This window comes from Trifolium pratense, linkage group LG2 (assembly GCF_020283565.1).
Source record: "Trifolium pratense cultivar HEN17-A07 linkage group LG2, ARS_RC_1.1, whole genome shotgun sequence".
NCBI lineage: Eukaryota > Viridiplantae > Streptophyta > Magnoliopsida > Fabales > Fabaceae > Trifolium > Trifolium pratense.
Genome location: NC_060060.1, coordinates 41,166,314 through 41,176,020, shown reverse-complemented (window position 1 = coordinate 41,176,020; position 9,707 = coordinate 41,166,314). Strand labels below are relative to the sequence as shown.

The window sequence follows — 9,707 nt, the reverse complement described above, 5'->3', positions numbered from 1 at the left end:
AAGTATAGATTATAGATTTTAAAAATAAAACCAACTATTGTGGTTACATTAGACATTTAATTTTCATAACTTCGACTTGTTTGATTTGAAAAACAAAAACATGTTTTAAGGGGTAAAGTAGGAATAAGAAAAGTCCACACCAAAAAAAAATTATTATTATTATTTTGACAACTTATTATTGTTATTATTATTTGTTTATTTGGTTTCAACTATTTATTTCAGGTGAATAAGGCTATGAGGAAACGTCGTACAGAGGAGTTAAAGAAACTATATCCTTCGACTGATGTAATTTATTTTATTGCTCAAAAAAAAGTCTTAAATTATAAAATCATTTTATACGAGAGAAATAAAATAATAATGTCTAATGCCTTTAATTTTTTATTTCTCAGGTTGAAATGATTAAGGCTGTAACATTTTACGAATTAGCGGTTGATTATCGTGACAACTTTATGGTCGATGGATTATTGAGACTCAATCAATCTTCCATCCTTGGAATTGTTGGCAAGGGTCATTTAAAGGGCATGAAGTGTTATTGGGAAGATAAAACGGGAGTTCAGCAAGACAGTTACAAAAATTTAATGAGTTACTAATTGGATTGTGGTTTCAGCTTGAAAGCAATTAGTTAAAAGTTAAAAACTAGTTTTCTCCTACCTTCTAAGCCTAGCTCGTTGAAATTCAGATAGTTTTTGCATACATTTCATTGATCTTGTGTGATGGTGTTACTCACAAAATGACCCGTCTTCTAGAATCTTAGCTGTTGCTGTATGATCATTCCCCATCTTTTGTGACTATTTGTGAACATTTCTTTTCATATAGCTGTTATGCTGAATGAATAGTACAATTAACATAATCATCAAAATTCTCTTTCTCCTTGTATTTTATAATTCTATGCATTTTTCCTTTTTTCATTAACTAATGAATGCTATTTTGTCTTTTACTAGCATTCCTGTAGTGAGCTATAGGTTGTTAATACTTAATAGAATCTCCCTAACGATTGAAATGGCCACAAAATTGGTGTATGGTTCGATCATTGGGCATCGAGACTGAAAAGAAAGAATGAACCCAACTTAGAGTTTCACATTGGAAGCCATTAACCTGCACCAGGTTAATGGCTTCCAATGTGAAACTCTAAGTTGGGTTCATTCTTTCTTTTCAGTATTGATGCCCAATGATCGAACCATACACCAATTTTGTGGCCATTTCAATCGTTAGGGAGATTCTATTAAGTATTAACAACCTATAGCTCACTGCAGGAATGCTAGTAAAGGACAAAATAGCATTCATTAGTTAATGAAAAAAGGAAAAATGCATAGAATTATAAAATACAAGGAGAAAGAGAATTTTGATGATTATGTTAATTGTAATATTCATTCAGCATAACAGCTATATGAAAAGAAATGTTCACAAATAGTCACAAAAGATGGGGAATGATCATACAGCAACAGCTAAGATTCTAGAAGACGGGCCATTTTGTGAGTAACACCATCACACAAGATCAATGAAATGTATGCAAAAACTATCTGAATTTCAACGAGCTAGGCTTAGAAGGTAGGAGAAAACTAGTTTTTAACTTTTAACTAATTGCTTTCAAGCTGAAACCACAATCCAATTAGTAACTCATTAAATTTTTGTAACTGTCTTGCTGAACTCCCGTTTTATCTTCCCAATAACACTTCATGCCCTTTAAATGACCCTTGCCAACAATTCCAAGGATGGAAGATTGATTGAGTCTCAATAATCCATCGACCATAAAGTTGTCACGATAATCAACCGCTAATTCGTAAAATGTTACAGCCTTAATCATTTCAACCTGAGAAATAAAAAATTAAAGGCATTAGACATTATTATTTTATTTCTCTCGTATAAAATGATTTTATAATTTAAGACTTTTTTTTGAGCAAAAAAATAAAATAAATTACATCAGTCGAAGGATATAGTTTCTTTAACTCCTCTGTACGACGTTTCCTCATAGCCTTATTCACCTGAAATAAATAGTTGAAACCAAATAAACAAATAATAATAATAATAATAATAATAATAATAATAATAATAATAATAATAACAATAATAATAATAAGTTGTCAAAATAATAATAATAATTTTTTTTTGGTGTGGACTTTTCTTATTCCTACTTTACCCCTTAAAACATGTTTTTGTTTTTCAAATCAAACAAGTCGAAGTTATAAAAATTAAATGTCTAATGTAACCACAATAGTTGGTTTTATTTTTAAAATCTATAATCTATACTTCTATAATTTTTTTTAAAATAATATAAAAAGATTCATCAATTTGATGTGGATTTTATGTATTTTCAACTTTACCCTCTCATAATGTGATGATTTATTTAATAAATTGGTAACTGCATGTATACTTATTTTTTATATGAATTTTTTATAATATCAACTATATCCTTAATTATATATTTTTTACATAATAGACACAGACCTGTCTGACCGCTAGAATAATAATAATAATAATAATAATAATAATAATAATAATAATAATAATCCACTGTTCATTTCACTCCTTGTGCAACATCAACTTCTACTGTTCGTTTTTTGTCGTATGCGGACCTCTTATCACATAAAAAATCCAAAATATAGAACCTATATATCGACTTATGCGTCGTAGCTCTTCCATGCGGAGCGTCTTTGATCAGAGTGTATTCATTGAATCCGGTCGATTTGGATTTTTTTTTTTGCAATAGCCCTTCAAAAAATTATTTTTTACAACAATGCCCCTGTGATCAGAGTATTTTTTTTCAACTGGTTGTGGTGGTTTGTTGAGATGGTTGTGTTGTGTTGAAGATGATGAAGATTAGAATGAAAAATTAAGCAAAAGTATCTTGAAACCCACCCAGATCTGAAATTGAAAAGTGATTATGATTTTTTCTATTTGAAAACCCATATTTCTGTTTTTTTGTTGTAAAAAATAACTTTTTGAGGGGCAATTGAAATCGTCGATTTGCCATTCCCAGATAAAAACCTTTGGAGATTTATATGGTTTTGTGGTGAAGGTTTAACTGGATAGGCGATTATTTTTCCTCCCAGTAAACCCTAATTTGAATTTCGAATTGTGCTTCAGGATCTATAAATTGGGGATGAAGGTTCATTGCTATCCTCACTTAACCTCAAGCCTTATCAACTCATAAATTATTAAATTATAATATTCCATATTTTCTTGCTTGTGTCTTCCATAATGGTTTGCAGGGAGATGTCATATGCTGATGTCAAATTCGATGACATTGCTGATATAGTGGGTGGTAGGGTCAATGTTTGCATCAAAGCTAAGGTGGTTCGCTTGGTGAAGGTTCCTGGGTTCCTCAGTCCATTCGAGACTAGCACTATTGAGATGGTGTTGGCTGACGAGAAGGTCGGTTACTCTTTACTGGGAATGATTTTCAATTGTGTTAATCATGTTTCATTTGTTTTAATTTCAATTGTGTTAATCATAATGTGTCAATTGAACAGTGATAGATTATGAACTTAGTTTAAAACAACACCACAGTTGGTTTAGTTTTTTACTGTACTCGATTCAGAATGTTAAGCAAGTAACCAACGACAACAACAAATAAACAAGTCAATTTTTTTTATTACAGTTCGTATGTTTGATTTAGTAGATAAAGACCACCTTTGCAAAAAAAGTAGATAAACACCAAAAAGATAGAATAGTTTAAAAAGCAAGAGTTGATGACATTGATATCTCTACGTATAGAACACACAAGTATTACTAAGCTAACTCTGAGATTTACACAACAACAATAACACTAACCTTGGTGCTTCCCCGAGATTTGCTTCCACTGTCTACAGTTGGTTTGTCCTTTATTGGCTTCCTCTCAGTTACAACTTCAAACACAGTTGGAAGGTCATTGATCAAGCTAAATAAGCGCTTCCTGCCATGAATCAATGGAATCATCAATAGAAAGAGGGATCCATATGCCCGTTTCAAAGTATTTGAGGGAAAATCTAAAACAATCAAGTCCATTGAAATGAAAAAGTTATAAGGGAAAAACTGCAAGACCACAGCAACAGTAACACATTCTGCCATGCATACAAATGATAAATCAAACTCAGTAGCATGTATTGCCCTAAACAAACTTTGAAACCAGTAATTCACTTTGTAACATGGTGTGGTAAGAAGGGGGGGAAGTTTTAATTGATTTGTGATAGATGAAGCACATAATTTATCCCATATAATTGTTCGATTGCAAATTGAAGCTAAATGTTAAAATAGAGTTGCCCTTCACATAACAGATAACAGTGACGATATTGATGCAATTCAGCAACTATTACAATTACAAGCCTCAGTTTACAACATATCACAAGGTTCTTAAGCAAGTTAAATTATAACCACATACCCTTAGAGACAGAAGCAACTTAAATTGTTATAACCACATACCCTTAGAGACAGTACAGTACCTTTCATTGCGGTTAAGACGAGCTCCAAGATAAAAGGCCACAGAAAGCAACCATGAATCACTGTGCACAGCAACCAAGGAAAGCCAGTCCCTACGGTTCATGCCATCCCTTGCAAAATTGATTCCGAGAGCTGGCTCTGGAAGCTCAGGTGGAACTTCCTCTGCGGGAAGAGTCACTTCCCATGATTCATTTGAATGTCCATAGAGACACAAGTTGTCCTTATCTTAAAAACAAAAATCACAATACAGGAACTTTGAAGTCAGTGAAACAACACAGAATCATAATTTTTATTACAAAACCATAAAACTTTGAGCAATTCGAGCAGGAGTTTAACTCTACCACTTAGGTGTCTGTTAGGTCATATCTCCAAATTCAAAAATAAAATAAAAACGGAACTGTCTCCGAAGCAGGGTTTCAAATAAAAGTCTGCAACTGTGACCTGGGTTGCGACATAACGGTTTTTTATGATGCCAAAATCAAAACGTAACAGCAATTGATACCACATTTGACAATAATTCTCTACAATGTCAAGGAACGCAAAAGCAAAGCAACCCGCTATTTAAAATCTCACTCAGAAGAATAACAACAGCCCTATTCAAACTTTTAACAATTTCACAAGACCAAAAGACCATAAACTTTCACAAGTCCAAAAGACCATAAACAGCTAGGGTTATTAGCACATCAAATCACACTATTTTAAAACAGTTAGTAATCACTCAATTATTAGTTATACAGATAGGGGTTTGCTCCATCCAAAGGAGTAAGATCCAAATATATTGATCAATTTAAATCACTGAAGCAGAGACAGACACAACCCTGACAGGTCGACACCAATAATAAGTTTAGAAAATGTCATAATTCATAATAATTTGAGACACGTCTAATTTGAAGAGTGTATGTGCTTCATAGATTAAAATTCACTACTGGTCTTAAATTAACATATTATTAGTTTGTTTCTCAATGTATTTATTTTATTAACTAACAAACTGTCTTGTAGTTAAAAGGTAACTGATGTGTGTCAGTTCAAGCATAAATAAATAAATAAATAAATAAATAAATAAAAAAATATAAAATTAAAAAACACATGGGACATACTAAGCTTTGACTTTATTTTTTCCTCAATTTCTCCAAAAATCAAAAGTAACTCTCTCAACTATAACAACTCTACAATTCACAATTTCAAACAGAAACAATAAAATTGAAAAACAAAACAAATAAAAAAAATCGAAAATATATATATAAAATATTAGTGCGTAGAATTCATCAACATCTGAAACAAAAATATTAGTTCAGATCTTCAACTACCCATTTACCTGGATCACAGAGTGCGTAGAATTCATCAACATCTGAAACAAAAATAGAATTAAAAAAACGATTTGTCAGTAGAAAATTTGAAAAATTGAAGGAAAAAAAACGGAATTGAATTGAGTGAATATACCTTGAGTTAAAGCACGAACGATACCATAAAACCTAATTTGAGATCTACGCGATTAGGGTTCGAATTTGAGAAGGTTCTAGAAATCGAGATGAACGGTGTTGATGAATTTGAAGTTTCACTTTGAAGAGACTACTAAGCCATGAGGAAAGATCGATCGTAATGGAAAGAACCTAATGAGAGAGAGAGAGAGAGAGAGAGAGAGAGAGAGAGAGAGAGAGAGAGAGACTAACGGTCTGTTTGGTTTTCTTCTGAGTTTTTTAATTTTGAGTTTATGGTTCTTGAGGGGATGAAGTTCATAAATTTGTCTGAGTTTCTGGAGGATAAAAAAAATTGTTTATTTTTTATTAATTGAAATAAATATTTATTATTTTTTTCTTTTTTTAACCAAAAAATGGGGCCCACATCATGCCGGGTCAGCATTCTGTTAAAATTTTAACAGCGAGGACTAAAAGTAGTAACGGAAAAAAAATGTAGGATTTTTTCTCATCATAAAAAAATTGTAGGGACTATTTTTTATAATAAGGTAAAATATAAGGATTAAAAACATATTTAACCCTATTATATATTTAGAACTTTTATATTTAGGGTTAATATGAATCGTTAGGTTAATCTCAACGGTTGGAATTTTAATTTTAATTGTTGAATTAATTTGATGGTTGGATTGGTTGTGTTTTAAATTTAATTGTTATTAGATTAATTTAGATTTAGATTAGATTGAGATAGTTGGAGTGATTTGGTGATTGATGTATTGTTGGAATGAATAGAAAGTTAATTTTGATTGTGGAATTATTCTGGCGATTGCCGATTGGTGTATGGTTGAAATGACTGCGTATAAAATTTATTGATTAAGAGGTTAATTTTGATTGTTGGATTAGTTTCAACTTTCAATGATTGATATTGTGGTTGGAATGGTCGTGTGAGTATTTTTAAATTGATTTTAATTGTTGGATTAATTTAACGGTTGCTGTATGATTGAAAGTGATACACAAAGGTTGTGGGAGGTATTCTCCACAACATTTTAGTTATTGAATTAATTGCAAAACTTTTATACAGGGATCATCACAATCTGGTCCAGTGCTTACACCAGCTGAAGTATTAATTGCTATTCATGGAATTGATCCTGAAAGACATGGAATTCCCTTAAAAAAGGTTGGACTTTTATGCTGATTGAGTTTGTGCATCATGCTTATTCGAGAAATCAAGATAGATTTTGCATAACTGAAGTGTCTACATGCAGGTAACTGATGCATGCAATGCTTGCTTTGAGCAACGACAAACTTTTACTCAAGAAGTTCTTGCCAAGGTTTTGAATCAATTGGTATGTTGTGTTGGAATTGCTTTATATAATTGGAAAGGATATTCAACATGGTTTGATCTCATACAGCAAATGCTCTTCCCTGCATGTTGAGCAAATTCCTCTTCCTTTACTGTTCACGCGGAGTATTACAAGCAATAGGTGTTTTTCCGACACTGGTAAGAAGCTTACTTATACAAGGAAATTTAATAAATGCAAAGAAACATTTTTTATTAAGAGCTACTTTGCTTATCTTTCACAATTGAATTATTTTTATTTTTATTTTTCCAATTAGAATTTTGATTGTATTCAATACTAGAGCTTGATTCTTGGATATTAAGAGATTCCAATGTCCGACTTAAGTATAATATAAAGGATTTGGAAAGTTTCTTGTTTAATTACAAAGTAGACGTCAACTAATGCTGTATGTTCTTTTCTTTCTCAAGTCACTTTCATGAATTCTGGCTGATCTTTGTGAAAGCTCTTATATTGTTTAAACATTATGTTCTAATGCATTCCTGGTGGTGTATGCTTCCGTGCACCTACCTCCACCACAATTGGAAACTGCATTAAATAGAATTGCTGCACTGAAGGCACCATTGATTCGGCACAATAATGCTGTTAATTTTATTGTGTCCTTCCTCTTCTATATTGATTGCTCATGGGAAAGCAATGTTTTCATTGTTGCAAATATCGATTCTAAGTTTAATTTTTGTTCAGGTATGTGCTGGTTGTTCTTGGCATTGTTTCGGATTCTCAAGTTTCAAGTCAGCCACAAACTAGCCAAACACAAACTAGCGCGCCACAACCTAGCCGACCACAAACTAGTCAAACACAAACCAGCCAAACACAAACAGGTGAGACAAGCAACTCAGACAAGGACACAATGACAGAAAAATCCAAAGAATCATCTACAGCGAGCTAAACTTAAACAATGGTGGAATTTACTGGCCAACTGTGAGACTCAAATTAAATTATAGCCCAGACCTTAGACTAAACTGCTACTAGCTATCTCAAGACTAGGGAATGAAGAGCCAGAATTGATGAATTCGCCATATGCAAATCGCTGAATAGTTGCGCCATGTGCCCAAAGTTGTGAACATTTGCATCAGGCAACATGACTTTGTACATTTTTTAGGTGGAGTGATGTATATTAGAATGGTATAAGAAGAATCATACTATCTCAAACCGGTCCCAGTTTTGGTTTTTTGCTAGAGCAGAGTGTTGGTATTACGAATCTATACATGATGTATTGATCTCCTAGTGGATGACTTTCTTGCATTAGTCTTGAACATTATGTATCTAGTGTTTAGACTCGCATCTTTGAGTATTTACTTATCCCTTATGTAATAATATATTCGTTATTTAATTTACTTCATTTTTTGTAAACTTCGCAATGAAATAAACAATGAATGGCACAATACTTTGTGAGTTGTTGGATGACTTGGTAGCTGGGGTGGATGAATTAGGGAGTGAAGTGATAAAGAAATCAGAAGTTCGATTCTTACCCTTAGATAAATGAACAATACTAATTACTAACCTTATCTATTGACATCTGTTCAAAAAAACATTATCTATTGACATCAATACTTGCTAGAGTATTGGGTTGAGCTTAAGCTTGTGACATATCTATAAGTTGTTTGTACTAATTTTCACATTTATTCTAGTAATAAAGCACACAAATTCACAAAGGATGGTCCTTGTTTCATTTCTGAATGTCCCTAGCATACTCAATTTTGATAACAACATCAACATAGGACGGTCTTGTTTGATGAATTTATTGTGTACACATTGTGCCTGAATAGTGTTTCAATTCATTGCATAATAATAAAATTTGATATTGTTTCACCTATTTTATATTTTATTGTTATAACTTATAATTGAAAACCAACAGACTTATTGCACTCACCTTCCAGCTTCGGCTGCTATTGCTTCTTTTTTGACAGCTAGTCATTTTGTAGGTTTCCATAAGATATCCAATACACAAGTTATCTCATATATCATTCATTTAACATATTATGAACCATTGAACTACCCAACCAAACTTGAATTCTAACAAGTTGAGTGGTTAGTCTTAAACTTGTATACTCAATGTTTTAAACTTCAGATGGAGATGTGCATGTGTTTATGTATCTTTATTGTCATTTGTCAAGTTTCAATCCTCATTATAAGAGAAATTTGAGACTATAAAAGTTTATGTATCTAGTCTAATATTTTGCCAATAAACCAACAAAATATAATATCTGCTGATACAATGTGTTACCAAATATAATCTAAATTGAATTTATGTTATGATCTTAACCTATTAGTAGATTTTATAAATGATGTCTTTATTTTGTCCTATCTTATTGTTAAATTTCTTTTTAACAAAGAAAGCTCTATTGTTAAGCATATATTTTTTCGATCCACCAAAGGTGGGCGACTAATCCAGCTCGTGCGTAGAGGCATGCGCACTGGCCAAGCGTTGTTCCCCCTGAGAATCGAACCCGGTATTCCCCGAGTACGTCCTTGGAAGGAGCTTCTATTGTTAAGCATATATTTTTTTTTGCAAATATAG

General features: G+C 32.2%; 1 protein-coding gene and 1 long non-coding RNA gene across 2 annotated transcripts; one reads left to right on the top strand and one right to left on the bottom strand.

Moving 5' to 3' along the window:
• Positions 1–1,126: 1,126 nt before the first annotated feature.
• Positions 1,127–5,908, bottom strand: LOC123904709 (PHD finger protein ALFIN-LIKE 2-like; the record flags this gene model as incomplete). The annotated part of the gene is made up of 6 exons (XM_045954338.1): positions 1,127–1,810; positions 1,920–1,982; positions 3,772–3,892; positions 4,419–4,641; positions 5,732–5,764; positions 5,857–5,908. Coding segments are annotated over 6 exons (693 nt in total), but the record flags the coding sequence as incomplete, so codon positions are not given.
• A 156-nt stretch (positions 5,909–6,064) lies between these two features.
• LOC123906110 lies at positions 6,065–8,581 on the top strand. The gene is made up of 3 exons (XR_006808764.1): positions 6,065–7,005; positions 7,094–7,329; positions 7,871–8,581. It is a non-coding gene; the product is annotated as an uncharacterized LOC123906110 (long non-coding RNA).
• The last annotated feature ends 1,126 nt before the right edge of the window (positions 8,582–9,707 follow it).